General features: G+C 42.1%; 1 protein-coding gene across 2 annotated transcripts; it reads right to left on the bottom strand.

Annotated features, from left to right (window-relative positions):
- Nucleotides 1-375: 375 nt before the first annotated feature.
- Nucleotides 376-23,153, bottom strand: pik3r6 (phosphoinositide-3-kinase regulatory subunit 6). 2 transcript variants are annotated; one of them, XM_030095204.1, is made up of 21 exons: nt 23,088-23,153; nt 13,436-13,520; nt 13,159-13,263; nt 12,795-12,886; nt 10,939-11,007; nt 10,636-10,768; nt 10,256-10,325; nt 9,781-9,979; nt 9,114-9,261; nt 7,411-7,500; nt 6,189-6,432; nt 5,797-6,081; nt 5,440-5,539; nt 4,267-4,389; nt 3,250-3,357; nt 3,033-3,135; nt 2,896-2,957; nt 2,688-2,778; nt 2,520-2,581; nt 2,307-2,413; nt 376-2,102 (listed from the first exon to the last, which is right to left on the bottom strand). In XM_030095204.1, exons 2-21 carry the CDS (start codon nt 13,491-13,493, stop codon nt 1,946-1,948), a joined length of 2,406 nt encoding a protein of 801 aa, XP_029951064.1. In that variant the 5' UTR covers nt 13,494-13,520; nt 23,088-23,153; the 3' UTR covers nt 376-1,945. The 2 variants fall into 2 exon arrangements, with proteins under 2 accessions (XP_029951064.1, XP_029951065.1); XM_030095205.1 differs by lacking the exon at nt 23,088-23,153 and adding an exon at nt 15,278-15,325.
- Between the last annotated feature and the right edge of the window lie 23 nt (nt 23,154-23,176).

Below are 23,176 nucleotides of genomic sequence, written 5' to 3' on the forward strand. Positions count from 1 at the left end.
GCCACACAGCTGACGGAAATGTTCACTTAATTATAATCAACTGGTTGTCTTAATGCTTAGATTTAACTTATGGATGTTGATAAATGTAAAAAAAAAAAAAGAAATCACGTGGTAATAGAACTAGTTAAATACTCAAAGAAGAAACAATTTTTTTGTGCTGTTGCAACTTTAAAAGTAAAAGTTTTTTTCTATGTTCCAATTAATTCTGACTCAATTTTCTTTAACCTTACGCTGCAATATTATCAATATACACTTTTAAATCATGAGAAAAAAATAATGTCTATGGTGCTTAGAGTATTCTGATTTTGGTTACACTTAAAATAATAATAATAAAAAAATTCTGTTTTGTAAAACAAAATCATTTATTTACACAATTACATTTATAATGTATGACAGTTCATACATGTCAGAAGAAAAATAATGTGCAAAATATATCATGAATCTAAAACTCATGATTTCACCCTCTCAGTCCAGCACACACGCACACACTCAAATGATTGTTTCCCACGCAATCAGTCATACATGGCTTTCAGTTCCTGAGGCAGAGACCTTTACGTCTCACGTCAAACCTGCAGGGTTGCGTCACAACAGGCTCTTTGTTGTGTGATATACTGGATATATACATGAACGCAAACTGGGAAGTATGAAAAACCATTTGTTCTTGGTAGGCGTTTCACATGTTGAAAAGCCCTTTGTAAGTTCACTGCTGTCTGAGATCAGTCGTGATGATGTTTAAATAATTAGAGATACACAGTATTTACACATTTAGTCGTAAGTCCCATCACATGCTTTGCACAATGCTGTGTCATTCCCACAGGGAAATGGCAAACAACCCTGCAGGTTTAGTGCAAAAAAAAAAAAAAACGCACAAATCATTCTACTCTAACAGATTTTTACATCAACTGAAGCACCACAGTAAATGGATGGGGGTCAGAGGTGATTTTAACACCTTAAGACTGATACATTTCAGACATTTACTGGCAAATGTGCAATTTATGAATGTCCCCAGGTTTTAACTGTTTACATTATTCAGCATGCAACACAAAATTGGCTGCATTTAAACCCGGTCAGTCAGCAGTGTAACAAGCCCCAAAGCTTATTTTTCCCTAACTTTGTGCATTATCAAACAAAAACCTTCCAATAGTATATACAGTTACAGCTTCTACATACCATAGTGTCCTTGGAGCACATACATAAGTCCAACTCAAAGCCAGTGTCAGTTATTTAACACCTCCATTGAAGTCTTCCTGGCAGGAGAATAAATAGTCTTTTTCAATAACTGAGCAAGGACAAACACAAGAATGAACGCCACCGTACCAGTTGCTTCATGATGGAAATGTTTCAATAGTAGATAGGGAGAAGTTTTTCTGTGTGTTGTGTTTATGTGTGTGTGTGTGTGTGTGTGTGTGTGTGTGTGTGGAGCATGATGGAGGCAGTGTGATGTAGTGTGTCAGAGAAGCAGAGTTAAAAAGAAACCTGCTCACTCGACTTATGTCTTTTGAAGCGGTGAATAATTATTTCCTGTTTTTTTTAACGCGCGGAGGTGGGTGTTGATTTTCTGTGCTGGTTTGTCAGAAATAAAAACTTGTTTTGTTGCTTTTGGCCGCACTGACTTCTCCACCAGCTGCTCGTCCTGAGCGACGCGGAGTGAAACACTGTTGAGGTTCGATCATCAGCTGCAGTGACACAACACTTGGTTCCTCTTCTGGTCAGAGCAGTCGCCCGGCCGGTCCATCAACGGTACGAACTGAGACCGTGGGTCTCGCTTTGGTGGTGAAATGGGTTTCCTATTCGTGCCATTCAGTGTCAAGCAGCAGAAGTAAAACCTGTTGGTTTCAGGAGCAGCTCACTGTGATTCAATTCAGCGTTTTATGAGGAAGATCACACTTCTGCATGATGGTGTCAATTCTCTCTCTCTCTTTTTCTGTGCCATCGTCTCCCCGCATCAGTTGATGATCCCGGCGAATGTATTGATGGGCAGCGGGAGTCCTTTGCTCATGTATTTGCTCAGGCCAGCCTCTTTATCCTCGGCCAGGTTCAGTTTGGACCTCATGGTTTTCTGGACGCAGTATCCAGGGTCCTCGCAGGGGGAGATCTCGATGCTGCAACACAAACACGTTAGATGGAGATTAAACGTGGATCAACCCTGGCTGCAGCGCTGCATCTCCCACAGCCTGAGCATGCCATTGCTCCGAGCCAAGCTATGACATTCAAACTCAGAAAGCCCGTCCTGAAAAGATCAAAACCTAATGGGTGAGCAGATTTTATCTGATTGAGACTTTACACTGGAGAGTTGATGGCGTTACCTCTGCACGCCTCTGTAGCTCCTGTGACTGTCTTTGTCCAGAGTTACAGTGAACGCTCGAGACTCCAGACTGCGAATCCTCACGTTTGTGGTTCGAATCTTCGACTCCTGTAAAATTCAACAGAGAAAAGTTAAAAGAATGACAGTTGCAGAAATAACTGACTCTATTTGAAAGGTTTGAATTTGAGAAAACCTGGGCGGGGCGCTGACTCACCACGGCACTGTTTTTAGCTTTTGCAGGAGTTTCATTAAACGTCAGCGTTAAACAATTCAGATCTATGACATGAAAGGACAGGCAACATTTAGGACGTAAGATTAAGACAGAATAATAATGTTTGCAGAAAATTATGAAATACTGAGTCTGTTAGACTAAATACTGAACCTTCTGCTTCACTGGAGGGAATGGCGTCGATCTGAAGGCCCGTCGTTCTGACTGAAAGTCCTCTGTCAGTGTCTCGACCACTTAATGTCACCTAAATCACAAAATAAATAAACTCAACATGAACCATACTTAGCGCTCCACGACTTAATAATAACACATAAACATGTTAGAAACCAAACGAGGAAATAATGGATCTGAACGAACTCACCCTCCTGTAATTCAAAGAAACTACGGCGCCACAGACCTCCCCTGAACTCTTCTTCTGTTTATCTGTGAAACGGTTCCACACACACTGCTGAGCTTGTTTGATCTCAGTGGCAGGCCGACAGTAGAACGGCTGTTTACCTTTAACTGATGCCGAGATCTGTCTGAACTCAGGAAAGTCCATCTCCAGATGGGTGAGGAACACGTCTTCCACGGGTTCCTTCGTCATGTGTGTGAACGTTATCTAATGTACGAATAAACAACTCTAAATAGAACATACTTGAAAAACGCGACAGTGAAAAAGCAGATGCAATGTAGGCAAAGCAGCGTACATTTATATAGCATGTGTCGTCCCTACCTTGACAAAATAAATGGTGAAGTAGACCGGCTGCTGCCCGGTGCGGACGTAGTAGGAAATGACGTCGGAGATGAAGGGCTCCTTCGGCCTGCTGGGGTTTGCCTCTTGCTGGAGAACACAGAGCGTTACGTCAACTTGGGTTTGTGTGTTCATCACACACACAAATGATTACTGTAATTGTGATAATCAGCATGGATTGAAAAGTCAACACCCATACATCACTTTTCAACTTGTATAATAGTTTTGAGTCAGAAAATAACAGATTTTTTAACTTCCTTTTGGACGAACATAAAGTCTTGGAGTTGAAAAATTATCGATTCAACTCGATCGCAAAATTCGTGTGGTTTTTTTTTTTTACAGCTTCAGTATCAATAACTGTTCTCAGCAGCTTTGACCTTTCATTGAAACTCTGACTCATATTAATGTAGGGATTGATAATACAATATTAAAAAGTCTTGAGAAATAGACAATATTGGCATAATGCCTGAAAACTCTGCTAAAGTCATTAAAATCCTAGCTCTGCTGATAATGTATCGACTGGTAACATAACAGCCACTTTTTGAGAGTAGCTGTTAATGCAAAAGACAGCTTCAAATAACAAATCACACACAATTCAGGTCCTGTACGTATGAAGAAATTAGGTCAGTGTCATAAGAAGTTTTTCAGAATGGAAATATGAGACTGTTCTTTCCCGTATAAAAAAAAAAGTCCTCTATATGTACGCTGAGCTTTATTTACACCACAGTTCATGCTGCAGGGTGAATCTATACCACAGCAGAGCAGCATGAAGATATCTTTAACTTGAGTTGTGGTTGAAGTGAACTCAATACATTGAAATCATTGCTCGAAGATGTCGAGCAGTTTCCGTTGTGGTAGCGTATGCAAAGATCAGCTGTCATGCTGACTGGAGGGGACACAGTTCGCTCTGAAAGGAAGTCTTTCACACACTTCACATGTAATCAACTACTCGAGCATACGTGAGTGTCCTTAAGGTTTAGGCTTTTTGAATCGTCATACCATCTGGGCCAGTTTGGGAATCATGGTACCCAGGCTCTTGATGTTGCAGTTGTACCAGGGGTCCACGGTGCTCAGATAGGAACCGAGAGCCGAGGGGTCCCTCTTGGTGACGAACAGGGATTCCTACAAGCAAGGAACGGGAAAGCAAAACTGAGTTACACCTCAAATACCGAAAACCAACAGCAGCAAAGGAACAGTATGACTTTACTGCATGTCTTCAGTTTCTCAGTGACGTTCGTAGATTTTATGAGATGTCACTACGATATACAACAGTAGACTACAATCGAAGTAACTGAAATTATAAACCAGGTTCAATAATCCCCACATCTCATTAAGACAAATTTAATTTAATTTTTTTATCTTAGAGCCGACACAGTGAGAAGGAATCAAAGCTGATTCAGCATTAGGTACAAGTGATATTTGGAGTTTTTGGAACATTTGCTCCCATCTATCGCAGAAAGGTGGTCTTTATTTCAGCAAGTCAGTGCAAGATCACTTAATCCAATCCATTGAAACTTCCTGATTTCTCAATAAAAGAGTCCGTCCTGACTTTCGAATAATAATAAATCTATTGGCATGTCTCTAAACATGAGAATACATTGAAAAAAAAATCCCACATAATCATTCAAAGAACAAAACCATCATATATTTCACAATTCTTTGATGTAAGAAGAACATTTTCAAGCCTTTAGTGTATAAAATTGAAAGAAATTACAAAGGTATCTCATATTAGAAAGTGATCTGATTTTTCAGTGAAAAAAGATCCAAAATTCATGTGACAAAACAACTGACTTTTTAATTCAAATGTCATTTTTCTCTTATTTTTTTCTTTTTTTTTTTTTGTGATTCACTTGTATTCACTTGGACATTATGAAACAAAACCAAAAGTAGAATTCCTATAAAAAAAAAAGCAGAATAACAATTTTCTCCTAGTATATCAGTGAATGGTCTTTTCACTTAACAGACATTTATAGATCATTACAATAACAACAGATGCTATAAAAGGTTATGACAGATCCATATAAACTGCTCTGAGAAGTATTGCTTCCAGCAAATTCTAAAGATCGTTTTTTTAAATGAAAAACTTCATACCATTGTCTCTGGCAGTGGCGTCGACTTTCCCATGTCAACCACACTGAGTCACTGCGTTTAGACAAGAGGAAGTTGGCTTACCTTCGCAGGTGAGGTGGGAGTTGGAGAACTGCAAACAGGGATGTAGTAAAACTGGAGGTTGAATTTCATTGTGAGAAAAAGCCTCCGCGCTTCCCGTTTCCTGAAAGAACGACCAAGGAAACGTCAGCAGCCCGAAGAGCGGTGACGGTGGACGCAAAGAAGACAAAGCCACTGATTTTGACACAACATACTCGATTTCAATAGCTGCATTTGGCACAAACGCGCCGGCTGATCTGTCTGAATTCTTCAGCTTTCATGAAGACGATCATGAAAAAGTCTGACGACGTCCATGTTGGTGCATGAACTCTAATAATGCAGACCAGCCAGTGTGTGTGTGTGACTGGCTCAGTCTCTGACCTGAAGAAGTAAAAGGCCTTGGCCAGTCGGCCCAGGACTCTGTCGTCCCCCATGGCCACGATCCTGGCCGTGAAGTGTCTCTGCTGCTTTGGGAAGGGGTTCCGCATCGCAGTGCTCCCTGTCCGCCTCTGCAGAGTGGTCCCTCTCTTCTCCCCCCTCGCTCCGCTCCCTCCTCCCAGGTTGCTTTGGTCCTCCAGAGTGTCCTGCATGAGCGCCATGCTGTCCTTCACCGACGGTTTCATCTTGATGCCTCCTCGGCGCGACAGCCTCGCCGACTCGTTCTCGCTGAGAGAGAGAAGAACATTCTGAGTGAAAATATTTCATTTAAACTGACTGTGAAGAAAGCAAAGATTTATACACTTATAAGAGTACGTAGCGTGCTTTATCTTTACGTTTTGCAGTGTTCCCATGATGCACTCATGCTGGCGGAGTCCAGAGAGGACGACGGGGACGGGTCAGTGCTGGCGGGCAGGTCCCGTTCGATGCCACTGTCCGTGGACATTATTGAGAAGCGAGCGACGTCCGAAAGCAGGAGGTCCGTGGGCGACTCCCCCAGGTCGAAGTCCTCCTGCTCCTGGATCAGGGGGAACTGCTCGGACGTGGAGCTGGACCGGAGCCACTTGAACAGCTCTCGCCCTGTGAGCGTTGGAAACAGACGTGGGATTCAGAGGAAAACACTCACACGTGGCGGCACAGTGCTTTTCATTATGCCTTTCTGACTGCTCCGAGTTTAGCTCTCATGTCTCATCTGCAGACACACGTTTACCTTGCACTCACACTCCTCCATCATTACAAACAGTTCTCCGTCACATGTAACTTCATGAAGCTGCGGGGAAACATCTCTGCATGCATGTGCTCCCTGTAGCTCGAGGAGAGAAGGGAAGCAGCTTTCGGCTCGTGCTTCAGAGGACTCTATTCATCATCCTGTTTGGGTGTAGCGGGCCGTCTTATGATCCATTAGCATTTAACGCCTATTAATGCTTAGATACAGCACACAGGACAAGTCACGGTGCTTGATTTACAATGCACAGTGTGATCCGGGAAACCCAAGGGAAGATTTATCAAACCGGTTTAGGAGGTAAAATTAAATAAAACCAAACAAAATACTCCCCCCCCCCCCACCCCCCCCCCCACCCCCCCCCCCCCCCCCACTGAAAGCGAGCTAAAAACATGCTAAACTGCATGATATTCATTTAATGCTCAAATATTTAGAGTACCACCTGTTACTGCTGAATAAAACAGAATTTTCAGAAACCCACAGCACAGATCAACTGCACATTTTGATTTATGTGTTTAATCAATGGGAGCACTGAAAATAGAAGGCTGAAAAGAAACCTGTGAGTTCACTGTCACTCACAGGTCATTTGAAAGGAAAACCCCTCAATCATTCATAACAAAACTTGGCATCTGCTATAAAAAAAAAAACTGAAAATCTGTTGAAAATCACTGAGCGAAGCTTTTCAACCTTTCAGCACGTTTGAGTTCAAAATATTTATTTTCATTTGCAATAAAAAAATGTCAAGACTTTCCATGTGAGATGAATAAAGTATTTCTATTCCATTTATTTAGTCAACTATTTCCTCAAGACCCCCCACAGCATCCAGAGCCACTCACAGATATCCAGCTCCTCTGTCCACAGGTGGAAGCTCATCTCGGGGTTAGGCAGGGGGCAGTCGCTGAGCGCTCCCCCGGACAATGGCTCAGCTTTACCCACGAAGGAAGACAAAGAGGAAGAGACAAAACTGTCACAACAACGACAAAAACAAAGCATCCCCCACCGCCACGACTTCCTCCCCGGGTCCATCCTTCAGTCCTCCAGCTGCGATGGAAATAGAGCAGGTTCGTCGGAAAAGGTCGACATGATGATAAGTCGGCGAAAAACATGGATGTCATGAAAATAGATATCCGGAAAAAATGTATAAGTCAGACATCTGACTAGACAGATTTGGTCATGGAGGAAACTGTTAGAGAGAGAGAGATCTTTGTCTGAACTCAGCAGCTGGCCAAGTGTCAACCCTGCTCTGAACATACTGAGTACATACAGATACATTTGTAAGCTGTAGTTATAAATATGTAGTCGTTTTTGTAGCTTGTTTACATGTTCAAACAGCCATCGATTACCATGGATTCAGATCGGGGGTGTCAAACTCATTCGATTTCAGGGGCCACAAACAGCCCAGTTGTACCTTAATTGTATAGGATCAACGGAAAACAATGGCATAAAGCCTGTAAATAACTACAACTTTAGTTAGTTTTTAGCATCAAGTACTTCTATAAAATTAAAGAAATGTTCACTGAAACGCTCAAATTTAATCAACTGTTTTTGTGCCTCAGTGTTTTGAAATACACTAAAAGTGACTGGAAAATGCCGCTTCCTTGGCTGCACAACTGATTTCCTAATGATTCAATTTCTCTGGCAATCACTCCGCTTGCCTTCACTGCTGCATGATATTAGTTAAAACACACCATATGTGGTAAAACTATTGAGCATATATATGCAAATAATGAAAACAAATGTTGAGAACATTGATTGGTTGATGAAAAAAATGAAAAGAAAATAATGGTAGGTGGGATGATTCTGACATCAACGGATTTGAAGACACACTTGAAGTAACTTTGATTCGAATAACTGAGTTCATGTTGCTTTTACAGTATAAAATATAATTCATGCCTTTGAGTGCTGAGAGAGAAAGGCTTCAATACACACACACACACACACACACACACACACACACACACACACACACACACACACACACACACACACACACACACACACACACACACACACACACACACACACACACACACACACACACACACACACACACACACACACACACACACACACACACACACACACACAATGTTGAATGATTTACAAACTGCTAATGAGGTTTGGAGCAGGGTGGGAGCGACCGTATAATTGTAATCACTGAGCAGATTGAAAAGATAACGTCCAAACAGAGCTTCGGCATGCTTTCTGTGTGACCCAGAGCTGCTGTTATTGAATCAGGGAGGGAGTGGGCTGTGTTTGCATGATGACGCATCCTGCTGCATTCTCAGCAGTTGAAGTCACTGAATGAATCTGTTTTGAATATCCATCAGGAATGCATTATGGTCATGATGCAAGAAGGGTCATTACACAATGTGTGTGATTTCATGTGGACACAAGGGGAAGTCCTCCACCACAAATATCATAAACAACATTATAACTCTCCATCGGCGGTATCTGCTTAAACCAGTAACTCGATTCAACAGTCAGAGCATGGAGCCGCCTTGCGTTGCTTTACGTTTCCTTTCCAGAAAGCACCAACCTGAGTCCGAGTCCGTCACAATCTGGCTGTACAGCTGCTGAAGTCGGCTTTTCAGTGCCGCGCCGTCCGGTTTGCGGCCCTCTTCGACACTCTGCTCTAAAGTCGCCATAACTGCCAGAAAGTACGGCTCGATGTCCTGACCCATGTCCTGCCACAAAACACAAACACACACGTAGGTTAGACACACATACTGACAGGAAGATAAACATATACAGCCCATGTATTCATAGCAAGGAGGTGAGAGGTCATAAAATGTGTGTGTGCCGGCCGTTGTGTGTGTCCTGCTGAGGTGTTGTGTTAGGAATGGTGCCAGGAGGCACTTCCATGATCGTCCATTCAGCTCAGAAACGGCACACTTTCATTCAGGATGTTCCACACGACACATAAAAAACAAAGCCAGGCACAAAAATAGAAAATCCTGCAGAGATCACTACTAACCGGATAACGCGTCTGTCCTACAATATAATGCATCAAAGAAAATAACTCAAATGTGACTTTTTTTGGATGCACTGATGAAACGTTTCGAAATGGACATATTGTAATTTGCACTTAATTCGTGGGAACAGTGTTGATCATCAAATCTGGTGTCAACAGGTTAAAAACAATGCATTTTTAAGTAAAACAAAGTTGTGAGCGTAACTTTGCAGAAATGAATGATTTTACTGACCTTCAGGGCCTGAGAAAGCTTCAGTCCATTGCAGAGCTCTGCTCCTAAAGCAGCCTGTATGGAGTGCTGGACCACGTAGCGCATGTGATCCACAGGACCCTGAAATCCACCTGAAGCTGAAGTAGACGCCGCAAAATCCCCCAACAGAACATTTGTCAAGGGTCTGGAGAAGATGTCCGGATCCGCCAAAACAAAAACCCTGAAAACCACCAGAAAAACACAAAACCGTGCGTGCAATTCATATTAAGTTACATCAACTCGAAATAATGAGAAATGTGGCCTGAACAGTCTGCTCCAACAGAAACAAGTCTCACTGTATGACAACTGAAACAGGTAGCGATAAAACAAAATTTAATTAAAAAAAAACAAACCAAAAAAAGTTGAATACAGAGGAATTAAAGTAAAAAATCTAGAATTATTGAAAATATAATGAAAATAACCAGCTTCATAGGGCTTTTTCAGCTTCCTCACTCACCTTTCCTGAAAGGGATAGTGCACATTTTTCAGCCTCTGCTCAGCAGTGACCATTCTCTGGTACATCAGACCTGCAGATCAAAACACAATTTATAAACAGCAGGCGACCAAATACAACTTTTTTTTTTTTTTGTATTATCATGTTGCTTTGAGAGGGCGACAATGATAACTAATGGTGTCGCTCCCCTCTCTATGTGATTAACCATCTTTTGACCATAAAGTTAAAACAAAACCATACTAAATAAAAATCACAGCCATTATTGATGTTTTCCAGTTTCTCTTAGCAGAACAATAACCTGGTGGGAGGAGATTCTCATTAACAGTGCTCTTAATGTCAGTGAGTCAACAGAATAAATTACGCGTTGTTTGAAGCTGGAATACCTGGAATGAAGCGCTCAGTTTTCATATGCCTTGTGTAATTGAGGCCAACGGTGCAGTACGGGTGAGGGTAGGTCAGCAGCCTCTTACATAAATCATAAGCCCGCTTGTACAGTTCATCTGGAAGATAGGCGGTCTGCAACACAAAACACACACATGCACACACACAACTCCATTACGCAAGCAAGATCAAGATCTGTCGTGAAAACAATGGCCAGGAAGACGCCTGCCTTTTCATTTAAAAAGGTGAGCTGATGATCATTGATACAGTGTCCAGGCTGAAATATCAGGAGGTTCTCTTTGTACCTGAATGATCGCGTACATCAGCGTGTGGAGTAAAGGGATGATACTTTTGCGCGAGTCCCACCTCTGAGCCTGCAGAGAGAAACCCACACAACGTCAGCGCTCCGCTACGTCTCAGTGTGGAAAAAATTAATTGAATTGAAAATGCTTCTTTTAACTTATGAAGCTCTTAACAACCAGGCTCCATCATGTCTTAAAGAGCCGTTTGTCACATCTCAACTCAGCAGATCACTTTACTCTGAGTGTGGCTGCATTTACAGGTTTATTAAAAGTAGAACGGGCGGCAGAGCTTTCAGCTGTCAGGCTCCTCTCATGTGGAACCAGCTCCCAGCTTCAGGGAGGGAGGCCGACAGTCTCAGCTTTTAAAGCTGCTGCAGGCAGGATTTTGCTAGTCAATGCTAATTTTTCTGTGTTTTCTTTGGATTAAATGTTAGAGTATCCATTGATAATCCTTTAGGAGTGTAGCATAATTGCACTACCGCGAGGGCGCAGCATTTCCATCTGTCTCTGTTCTGAGCTGAAAAGCAATCTCGACAGCTCCAGGTATCTTTGACCAATCAGAAGAGCCCCTGAGGCTCTAACTGTGATTGGTCGAGGGGCATTCGTCACACGTTCTTGTGGGAGGGGCTTAACTTGCGTAAGGGCGTGATTTCAGAGAAAACAGGACAGGATTGGCTGTGCTGGGTTTCAAATCACCATCTTAGATGACTCAAATCGCCATCTTGCTTAGGTAAACCTAAGCAAGATGGCGGAGATGCTGAATCCTGCCTACAGCACCTTTAAGGTACGAAGCATCCGTCAGTGACGCCACATCAGAGCACAAGCGAGTTCTTTTTTGTCTTTCAATGAGTAAACGCTTCTCGTGCAACTTGGAACCATCACATTACTGCAAGTCAGTGGCGACCCGCAGACCTTGGCGGACTCAGTACGTCCTGCGGGATCTGAGACGGTGGAACCCAAACCTCTTGACCTGAGCCTCCTGTAGGGAATGGATCACCTCCATTTCTTCTGACAACTCGTTTATTTTCTGTCTAACTGGAATAGCAGCAAGCCGTCACCTTTGAGTCTGGTTCTGCAGGTTTCTTTGAGTTAAAAGAGTGTTTGACCCTTTCCACAGTCACGTATGCAATGCTCAAGTGGGATAGTTTAGTTTTTCTTTGAAAAAAGTGCCTTGAGATGATAGTGCTGTTTCTGGAGCTATACAAATTCAACTGAATAGAATGAAATTACATGTATTTCTATACAAAAAGACTTTGGTATCAGCATTAATACAAATTATATAAGTGAACATTAAAAAGTACTGATTCTCATATACATACTCAAATACTAAAGAAAATGTAGATTTTTTTTCTTCCTTGAGAAACAACATTGAATCGTTCTCTGGTTGCTGTCATATGTACATCCATGTAAACACACATTATGTTGGTCAGTGTGGACATACCAGCTTAACATTTAGCATCATGGATTACTTGTATAGTTTTCAGTTACAAAGGGGAATTATCTTTTAAATTATTTACATTAACTTATCTTAAAATAGATATTGCTCTAACAGGACAGGAAGCTTTGTTTAAAACTCTCCTTTTCTGTGAAGTGACATTGGGCGTTTGACTAACATTGATGACGAAGCTTGATCACCCTTTTATTTGTCAAATTCTGCACCTTTATAGTTGATGTTACTGTTACTTCCAGCTCCTTTGTCACCGTTTTTCTTAATCATCTTTGTGGCTTGAAGAAGGACGAAGTACAGTTTAGAAGTACAAATATTTCTCACCGTGGTCTACATTGATGTTTGCCCGAAAAACACAAGTTTATTGTCCAGAACGTTTCTGAAATTGTGACTGTTCAAGCATCAGCTTTACCTTCTCCAGTTCCTTTATCAGGACCCAGACCAGAGCTAAGCTGTTGACGGGGTTGTTCTGAACCTTCCGGTGAAGCGTCCATCTCAGCATTCCTGAACACACACAGTCACCAGCGGATGAAAACGCTTCACAGCACGACACACACTTGTGTTTTTCTGATGATTAACATCTGAATAGTCCCTGATGCTTGCTGACAGAGGCAAACACTCGATACAGTGTGGTTATTGAAACAAAAGCAATACAATGTAGTTCATAATCTTTCCTGCGTTGTCTGAGCAGAGTGACGAGCAGAAGCCCTGAGGCAAAAACGTCCTCATCTTTGTGTTTTTATAACTTTGAGCCACGCTGAAGGAAGCAGCTGTACCTTTATTGAAAGTGTCTGGGGCGTGCTGCAGGTCGGAGTCTCTGGGCAGCACGGCCTGGATGCTGCGGTACAACTCCGACTCCGGAACGGTGGGCGAGCAGCCGTCTGGGAATGAAGTTGAGACGTGACGGTCTGGCCGTTAAATGCTTCTGCAGTAGTGAGCTCAGTTTCAAAGCTTTTTTTTTTTTTTTTTTTTAACGAAGCAAGACAGGTCACATGCTTACATGTCGATGACTGTAACTCTCAGAGCAGATTAAAAACTGGAATGAAAACTCACCCGTTGGCTTCATGTTGCACACACAGCTGGAGTTATCCCAGTGGGCCTTGTTGCTCATGTCTCACACACATTGTGGGTCCATCAACTGCAATTAGGAGGAAAATAACCAGAGGAAGTCACACTTGCATATGTTTTGTCATTCTGGGGATTAAGCCTCAGTGGGGTGAAGAGTGTCTCACTCTGACAGCGTTATAGCCGCTGACTGGGTTACTGTGTCGTCTTTCTCATCCGCTTGCTCACGTTTCAGTCTAAAGTTACACAACGGCTTTTTAAAACCAAGTTTCACTGGTCACAAATTAACTGACGATAATCTGTGTGTGTCTGCATGACACGAGAGTTATATTTGTCTGTGAAATACTGAGTGTCTAGTCTACATTTCTTGAGATGACAAAGAGACTCATTGTGTTTCTTCATCCTGCTGAGTGTGTCTTATGTGTCCTCATGCATGATGTCTTAAGTTATTTAGTTTGGACTTACAGTTATGCAGTTGTTACTGGGAAATTTGGAGGAAAAAAAAAATCATAAAAATAGCAGGCGGCTCACAGGGTCAATCCAGCACACACGCAAACACACATTCATGCAAATGCCACATAAGTCAAACTTTGTATAAATACAACCACAAACTGAGGACCACCCCACACAAATGTGAACCACACGTACCTAATGTCACAGTTTTCACCTCAAGCTGCGAGTCAGTCAAAATTGAAATGACAAAAAAAGTAATAAAAAAAAAAAAGTCACACGCAGCTACAGAAGTGTGGGTTGCAAACCTCTGTCTTACATCCTGACCTCAACCAGCGTCAAACCCAACGCTTCACACCTCTGATGACTTTGACATGAATACTTCTTATTGACAAAACTCCCAGATCGTAATCGATATCTAAAAATACACACACACACACACACACACACACACACACACACACACACACACACACACACACAACTACTAAGGAGAGAAAAACAGCTTTGTGCCCACACACTCGTCATTCTCGTGGCTCCCAGGTCCTCCGTAGTATCAGGAGGTTTTACAACTGTGAGCTTGTCAGTACGGTCAAGACGCCTCGAAATATTGAAGAACTGCCAGAAATTTAAAGATGCATCCTTGTTCCCTCATTGGATACTATCTGACATTTGTAAAGCCTTCAAATCACAATAAATTGAGATAATCTAATAGAAAAAAGGCTAATTTTACCCATTTGCCTCCAAAACTTGAGCCCTACAATCACCTACTAACCGTAAAAAGCATGTCAATCTGTGCTGGGCCCCAAATTTTACATTTCTGAACCCCACAAAAGCAACGTGGCCCCAAAAAAGACTGTAAGCTGACAAACACAAACACACACACCTCAGGGATTAACAGGAGCCACACACTTCTCCCCATCCCCAGGAACAAGACTGCCTGGTTTCTTTACGAATAATCTCTGAAACCCATAAACGTCCCACATATCTGAATGAAAAGCTCTTCTTTGATTAAACAAAGTGTGAAGATGAAATCAGAGGAAACCAAAACCACAATAAACACCTGATGCTGAATAATCGATACAGTTTCCTGTGACATTTACCTCCACAGCCTGCTTCTAGGAAATACCTATTCCTCTCTTCGTTCTTTCGGAGAAATCTGCTCTTATTTTGCAGATTATAAGTCAGAATTTTGTGATCACTTTTGTAGAATCACGGACATAATGTTGGCAATTAACAGTGTAAACAAGAGACTAGACCCCACTGACCTCCACCCAAAGAAAGAATACCGAGTGAGAAAAAGTCAATACAGTTATTAAATTCTTAACCACCAAACATGAGCAACAGGTAGAAAATAAAAATATTATCCCATAAACTCACCCCAGTCCAGAAAAACCCTGAGCAGACACTCCTGTGTGTCTGTGTCACACACTCCGCAGGCTGTGCCGAAAGTAACGCGCATGTGAGACGGAAAGTGTGAGAGTGCGAGTCGTAGGCAGGTGAGGATGACGGCTCTCTGCAGAGTGTGTGTGAAGTAACAACAGGGAATAAACAGCTTTCGTGCCGGCAGAAGGGGGAGTGGTGGAAAGCAGCGGGGCGGACAAGCATGCGGCTGTAATAGTAAAATCGCTGAGTTATTTAGCGATTTTCCAGCCAAAGGTTGTCTCACCAGCTTTCATTCATGTTTCTGTGCATTGAATTCTCCTTATTCCCCGCTCTAACACACACACACACACACACACACACACAGGGAGAGAGGGTCATTCCACAGCCCCTGCATGTACAATGAAGGGACTTATCATGATGGATTTAGCCTTGATCCCTCGAAGAAAAGCAGTGCTTTCAAAAAAGACCAAGCAAGCGGTGCTGCCTCAGCAGCTGAACGCTGCCTGTTTCACCACAGGTTTCCGGGAGCCGTGACTGTAGCCACTCCTTATCACTGTCTTTCATTTTCTTTTCTCTATCTGCTTTTTTCTCTGTTTACATCTTCAGCTCACATTATAATTTTAAAATACAGTTTTCTTAATCCCCCTTTGCATTTTTCTAATATGCTAAATTAACCTAACAGGTAGAAACAGCATGCGTCAGAAACGCTCACACAAGTATTCCATACAGTGGACTGTTTGCTGCTGGGTCGAAACATCTCTAACCGAAAACTATTAATGCAACAGAGGAGTTGACACATACAACAGCGTTTCCTTCCTGTCAAAATGAGTAGGCTGATGAGGCTTTATTTTTAGAGAGAGACAACAGAAAGAAGGGGGTGGGGAGAAGCAGTGAGAGAGAGGGGGACAAAAAAAAAAAACAGGAGCTGCAATTCTTCTTTAAAAAAAAAAACAGAACTGCAAAATTGACAGCTGAGTTGGACAAAAATGCTCACGTTCTCAAAAATGTTTTCCAAAATTGCTGCTCTGTTAAGCAGAAACAGACGGTATCGGCTGCAGCTGAAGAGTCTGTAGGGAAGACACTTTGAATGTAGTTGTGGAAGGAACAGAAAGCTCCTGGCAGGAAGTTTTTTTGCAGTTTTGTTGTGTGTGAATGTTGCGATTGGGCAGAGCCACAGCTTTAGTGACTTCCACCAGGCTAACGGTAAACGAAGGCGCCGAGGCCTTCTGATGCCGAGCAAGAGGGGCAATGCAAATCTTGCTAATTGCAGAAAAACAAGAAAAAGGGAAATAAAACCTCCGGTTTATTCCAAAAAGCAGCATCAGGCTCTTCAACCGGATATAAACTCTGCAGCAGGATACTGTTTAAATCTTCAGTCATGAACATATAAAACTCTTCAGGAGACGACCACACAAATGACCCAGAAAAGGTGCTTGTAAAAGCATTTTGGCCTGTTTTCTCTTTATATGTCCCAAAAAGACATTCAGGGAAGCAAACTTCCTCTATTTTAGTTTACTGTTAATGTGAATCAGTTCCTGATCAAAGTTTCAGCTGTGCACACATCGATCTGCACCTGCTGTGTACGAGCGGCGCGCTCGGCGGTGGTCCACTCAAACAATGTGACCGAACAGAAAACAGGAGCGCTCATTTCCCCTCAGGCACACTGCAGACATCTCAGAAAACAGGAAGGACCTGACAGCAACGTGTGGAAGTGCATTCATAAAGCAAGAGAGAGAGAGAGAGAGAGAGAGGTGGTGTTTTGGTGATGCTGCAGAGGTGGGCCTCCGTGCACGCGCATCGACTCGATTGGAAATCCCCAACCCAGAGCAACACGGGGAGGGGGAGTAACTCAGACGAGCTTCGCAGCCCTGGATAAGGAGGAACAATGACAAAACCACAGCAGAATACAGTTTCAGGTCTCTCTTGAAAGAGCAGTTTTATCTCCAAGTCAAATTAAGGATGAATGAAATAAATAAATGACATTTTTGCTGTTTGTATAATGGCACCTCGCAGCGACCATGTGAGATCTCTGTCGACTAATCAGAAAATAGGATCAATAAAAAGCTGTGGAAAAATATGTGCAGAAACTCAAGAACAATTAAAAAAAAAGCGCAATTCAGTATGAGCAATGGAGGATATAAATCAAAGTTATTTCCTGTATCAACAATACCGGACAATATGAGGAAGCCCTATTGCACCGGCGAGCGCGTTTGTGAATTTGTAAACCTGTTGGACTGGACTGACCCGCGATATTCTGCTCCCAGCAAACAAAATAGGTGGACATGCCACCCAAAAAAAAAAGTAACACTTGCTCGTGTGTGCGTGCTCTTAGACGACGAGCCTGTTGTCACAGTTGTGGGTTCAAGTCCTCAGAAGGTAAAATCATCACTTTTGGAACAGACTATGCTTTGGACGAGGCAGATCGTTCAGCTTGAGTTTCGAGTGAGTCTATCTGAAATGCGAGTGAGAACCGAGTCAGGCGGTCCAGTCCGGTTCAGCTGGGGATGTGGCATTCAGTGTGGTTAGGGGACACACGGCAGCTGAAAGGGTCGAGCTCGTAAAACAACATGCAAGCAGACACATATGCAACTGTAAGATCAAACATGAGCAATGGTCTGAGGAGCGTTGAGGTCAATCTAGTCATTAAACTTAACTGAAGGCCACTAGCTTCACTCTCTAATTCATTTTAGTTACATTGCGACGGCTTCTTGCCTTCCACAGGCTGAGTGCATCGAGTGTCACAGGCTGCACCAGAGATTTCCATCCGTGTTTGCAAACAGATTAGATTAAATTTATGTGCATGAGATACTTCAGAAGTCATTCTTGCCGGCCGCAGACAGCTGTGAACAGAGGCGGCCTTGTCAATACGGCTGCAGCTGTCACCTCATGCAGAGGGATCGCGGATAACCAGAGCGCCACAACGACGACGGCTGTTTTCACACATGGCTTTAGTGAAATAGATGACATCAAATATTGAGCGTTTCTCTGCAGTTTTCAGCTTTGAATTCTTCATTGTTTGAGACAACTTGGGGATTAAATATATTCTGTGTACTTCCTTTGACCTAAATCTGCCAAGATCCTGTCCATCAAATCCATGAAATGGATTCAAAATCTGATCCTTTTTTTTTTTTTTTCTTAATGTTGAAGTCACTCACCCCTCCTCACCTCCGCCTTCATTAAGTACAAACAAGCACAGGATGCAACATGCTACTTCAGTTAGGACATTTTCTTCCCAACTATTCTCAAACTGATGTAGTTTCTGGACACGTTGAGAAAGATCTTCAAACGTTTAAACTAAATGTGATGATTTTTTTTTTTTTTTTTTTTTTGGGGGGGGGGGGGGTATGCAGCACCGACATGCAGCAGGCGGTAATTAGCCTTTTTGTGTGCACAGCGGGGCAAACGCAGTGTCACAGCTGTAAAACTTTCATTGGAGGTCAGTGGGTGTAAAGTGATCCAACTGCCACGAGCACAGGATATGCCGAGTGCGTCACACAGACAGGAGCAGCAGCGGCACAAATAGAGCCCCACACACACACACACACACACACACACACACACACACTTGGCTGCAGCGGAGCCACTGGAGCCATGAAACCCACAGACACATGACTGTGCCAAGAAGTGTTTCCATTTATTTTTATAATTCTGAAAAGACAAACAGGAGGGCGGCGTCTTACGCTGAAGAAAGTCTGTGGCCGTCTGGATTCTGCAGCATGTTGAATCGAGGCTGTTTTGTAAGGTTTCACTAAATTTATGTGTTGGTTTAGGGGTTTTTTTGCCCCCCCATTTGAAATCACATGTTTTGGAGGATGATAATAGCAGGAAAAAAAAAGAAATCACACAATACAAATCCTGCATTTTCATCCTTATTACAGCCAAGAAATCCTAATATTAGGGCTCATTTCTGATGAAATGAACATTTTTGATGAAATTTGCAGCATTTTCATGTGATTATCTTTCCAGGAGATAACAAAAACCACCGCTTTCATCAGAGACCATGTAGTCAATTTAGAATGAAACGAGAAGTGTCATTCCATGTTGTAAAACTGGGTGACGTATTGTTGAAAGTTTTCAAAAGACTTAAAATAGTAGGACATTTTGAAAACTGCCCATTCTGCATTTTCTTCTGGGAAATTCTACTCTATTCTAGTTTTTTCCTTTACTTTACTGTTGATTTTGTTTTTACATAGCTGATACTAAATACACTTTTAAATGTTCCCACATTTGTATCAAACTTTGCGCAGAATGCTTCTATATCACATCATGTCTGATGCAGCTGAGATGATCCGACTGAGAAGACACAGAAGAGATGGAACTGTTGCTACTAAACCAAAAACTACTTCAAAAGGGTTTTTAAAGTTTGTTTTCACTGCAGCAGTGGAAGCCATTCCACTTCCTGTAAGTTTTTTTTTTTTTTTTAATGCTGAAGAGCTTACAAGTATGAGAACATTCAAACAAGCTCGTGAGGTTTATACTATGAAGTGGGTTGAACATACCCGGAACAACACTTGTTGTCGACATACTCAGACGTCTGCAATCCTGTGATGCAGGTTAACAAGACGGTAATTCAACACAGGGTTTTTTTTTTCCAGTTGTGATCAGTGCACATTCGCATTAAAAAGGAAGGTGTTTGCGCCATTTGACCAAACGCTGCAGAGCAGCTTATGTAACGGAGAAGCAGTTATTCACCAAAAATACGAGGAATTCAAACGTCAGCCAGGCTAAAAGCAACACTGTTGCCACAGCAAAAAGTCACTAAGGAAAGCTGGCAGAGACTTGTCAGCTGTGTTATTGTGTGACTTTGTAGATTATAAAGTATTAATTCATCGGGAAGCATTCTGACTACTCAATTTCACTTCATTACATCACAGATGTTTCACTCAAAGCCCTTCCTTTTGTTTATATTTTCTATTGAGTTACTTTCCCACTCAGCTCCCCCGTATTATTGTTTTATACGTCACGATGTTTCATTAATGCTTCTGCAGTTCTGCCAGGTGGGACCACTGTTAACCTAATAATTCAGCTGTAACCCTGATGGAGCGAAATGAGCTTAAAATCAAGTCAAGAACAACAAACTTGAAAGTGCTCAATGAGTTTAGACTTTATTCTGTGAAAAGGATTCCATAAATACGTGTTATCTCGTCATTAGCAGGTCGCTTTTCCAAGAGATCTGACGTGTCGGGAGGCAGAGCTTCTATACATGCTGAGCTCTTATCCAGAACACAACCTCTTCATACTGTTGTTATTTATCCCAATAAGAAGTTAATCTGCTTCATTGTATGCAAAATCCTGAAGCTACCTCGAGAAACTCCCACTTCATGGTCCAGGCGTCTGCACAACCCGAGTGACTCCACCTTGCTAAATCGTCAACTTCAACAACTTCAGGCTTCTAAAAAAAAAAAAATAAAAGAGCAGACATAATACCAGCCAAACATAACGCACTTCATCTGACCCGACGACACCGCTGTCCTCATGTGGCTGCCACTCCCATTATCGCTCCTCCATCAGCTGAACAAAGATTATTTCAGTAATTGGATGCCTTAGGGGTATTTTTCCCAAAATATATCCAAGTACTCCCTTCCAGTGGTAGATATTTTGTGAAGTAATGATAAGAGGTCTTTGTAAGAAAAGGTCACTGGGCCTGCACATGATGTTGACCCTCATTTCCAGTTCTTCCACCTGAGCAGAGAACTAATCTTGCAGCATGCGCACCAATTTCGGATCATCTTAAATGCTTATTTACAGATTTTTAATGGAATTTACACATATTTTTAATTTTCCTTAATTTAATATGCATGGCTATGATGAAACCTGTAGAAAAAACAAGCTTAATGTCTTAGTTAAATACTCCTTGAGTATCTCTTCATCTTGAAATCAACGGCGAATTATTGTTTGGACCCTGTGTGATCAACACAGCTTACATGATGCAACTTGTAAAAGTTTATACAGTCTCTCACCTCTTTTACTCAGATTGCGTTCCTGATAGTCATTTCAGTGACTCCCAGAACTTCCTCAGTATGGGCGTCCAATCAGAAACGATTAGTCTCACCATTTGACAGTGAAGGGAACTTGTTCCTTCATCTGAAGGGTCGACAGATTTCTCTTTAGTTCACACTCAGTATGATCCTCACTAATGTTACAGAGAAAAAAAACAAAACACAGCTTCTTTACTGTTGCATGATACTATCAATGTCACTATGAGAAGGTTGTGGGTTCGAATACAGTCCCAGCCTTTCCGTGTGGAGTTTGCCTGTTCTCCGTTTCTCTGGTTTCCTATCAAGTTCTGAACACATGCGTGTGAGTTGAACTGCTGATCTTACTGCCCACCAGTGTGAATATGAGTGTGTGTGTGTGTGTGTGTGTGTGTGTGTGTGTGTGATGACCTCCCTTCACTGATAGCTGCCTGTTACTGGCTCTGAACGGGACAAAGCAGCACTGAAGGAGAATAGATGGATGAATCGAGAATATCTCGTGACTAAGAGGAATTCATCATCGATATAGGTACAGAGATTAATACTTTTTTAATCTGGGTGAAGTTGTTTTGCTTTCTTATCAATTTTCAGGAGTATGTCATCTCATAAATTTGAGCTATTTAAAGCTGTGGCAACGCAGAGATGAATGATGAGTAATTATGTGGTTATTGAGCGCAGATATAGTGTAGTGATTAGCACTCTAGCCTCATAGCAAGAATTTTCTGTCCGTCTGGGGTTTGCATGTTCTCCCTGATGGTTTTCTTGGATGCACCCTGCCTTCATCTGCTGTCATCTGGACTTCAGATGTATGGAAGCATTGATATCAATCTATCATTTTAAGAGAGGGTTACATTGAGCAAACTGTGTAAAGTAATTGAAAAAATCATTACATCATCTACTTTAAACACAGTCAATAAATGTTATTTGTAGTTTTACAACACCGGTTTGTTGTTTCAAAGTGCTCTGTCCAAAACATGCCAAATATTTTACAAGTCTGTGTCACTGTTTGCTCAGGCTGGGGAGCCTCGCCCAACAGCTGACAACTCTGATTTTAAACAAGATTACAAAAGATCCTCTGCTTTTGTGTGATAATGAAGAGGCCAAATACTTTACTACTGAAAGTCTTCACTGCCTGTTAAAAAAAAAAAACAGATAATGATTTTGGTGTGACAATGTTTCCATTCTGATTCCAACTTCCTTTTTTTTTTCCCTTTCTAAAATAGACACACAGTCACACAGTGGAGCCATTCTGCATCCCCTCAACCCCAGAGTGGTACCAGGAAGCTCAGATCTAAAACAAGGAAGCCGGAGGAAATACAGTCGTGCTTTCAGACTCAAAGAGACAAAACAGAGACTGGGGGCTTCAATCAGATCAGCCACCGCTATCAAACTTATCTTATTATCTCAGGAGGGAAAAATAAACCCACAGCCCCCGGTGTCTTCCCGTGTCATCGGAAGTGATTTCTGGAGGATTTTTTTTAAGTCTTGCAGCCCTATTAAACAAATAAAGAGGAACGCCACCCCCACCTCCCTGCAATGACAAACAAATCTACTCTTTTAGCATATTTAGTATATTATTGAGGCTTTTCTGCACGCGAAAGAACATGTGACATGCACTGTAAATAAAACCACATGAGGCATCAGAAAGAAAAAAAACGCACATCTTAATTTCAAGCAAAAGATCCACGTGCACACGCTCAAACTATATCGCACAGAATTATGTCGCGAGAGATAAAAGTCCGAGTATACATGTGTTTTTTTTTTAAAAAAAGAGAGACATGCCTGCAGGGGTTTGTAATAATTCTTCTTTCATATGGGAGAAAACTTACCTGGAGTTCAGATGCAGCAACGCGCTCCTTCCACCAAACTCGCACGACAGTAGAGCGTGTGTGTGTATGAGAGAGAGTGTGTGTGTGTC

Source organism: Salarias fasciatus, chromosome 6, assembly GCF_902148845.1.
Source record: "Salarias fasciatus chromosome 6, fSalaFa1.1, whole genome shotgun sequence".
In the NCBI taxonomy this organism is placed as follows: domain Eukaryota; kingdom Metazoa; phylum Chordata; class Actinopteri; order Blenniiformes; family Blenniidae; genus Salarias; species Salarias fasciatus.

Coding starts and splice junctions, on each gene's coding strand:
- pik3r6 (XM_030095204.1), bottom strand. CDS start 13,493: ATGAGCAACAAGGCCCACTGGGATAACTCCAGCTGTGTGTGCAACATG. Junction 13,264..13,435: donor GTGCAACATGAAGCCAACGG/GTGAGTTTTCAT, acceptor CTTCATTCCCAG/ACGGCTGCTCGCCCACCGTT. Junction 3,136..3,249: donor TCACCATTTATTTTGTCAAG/GTAGGGACGACA, acceptor TTCGTACATTAG/ATAACGTTCACACACATGAC.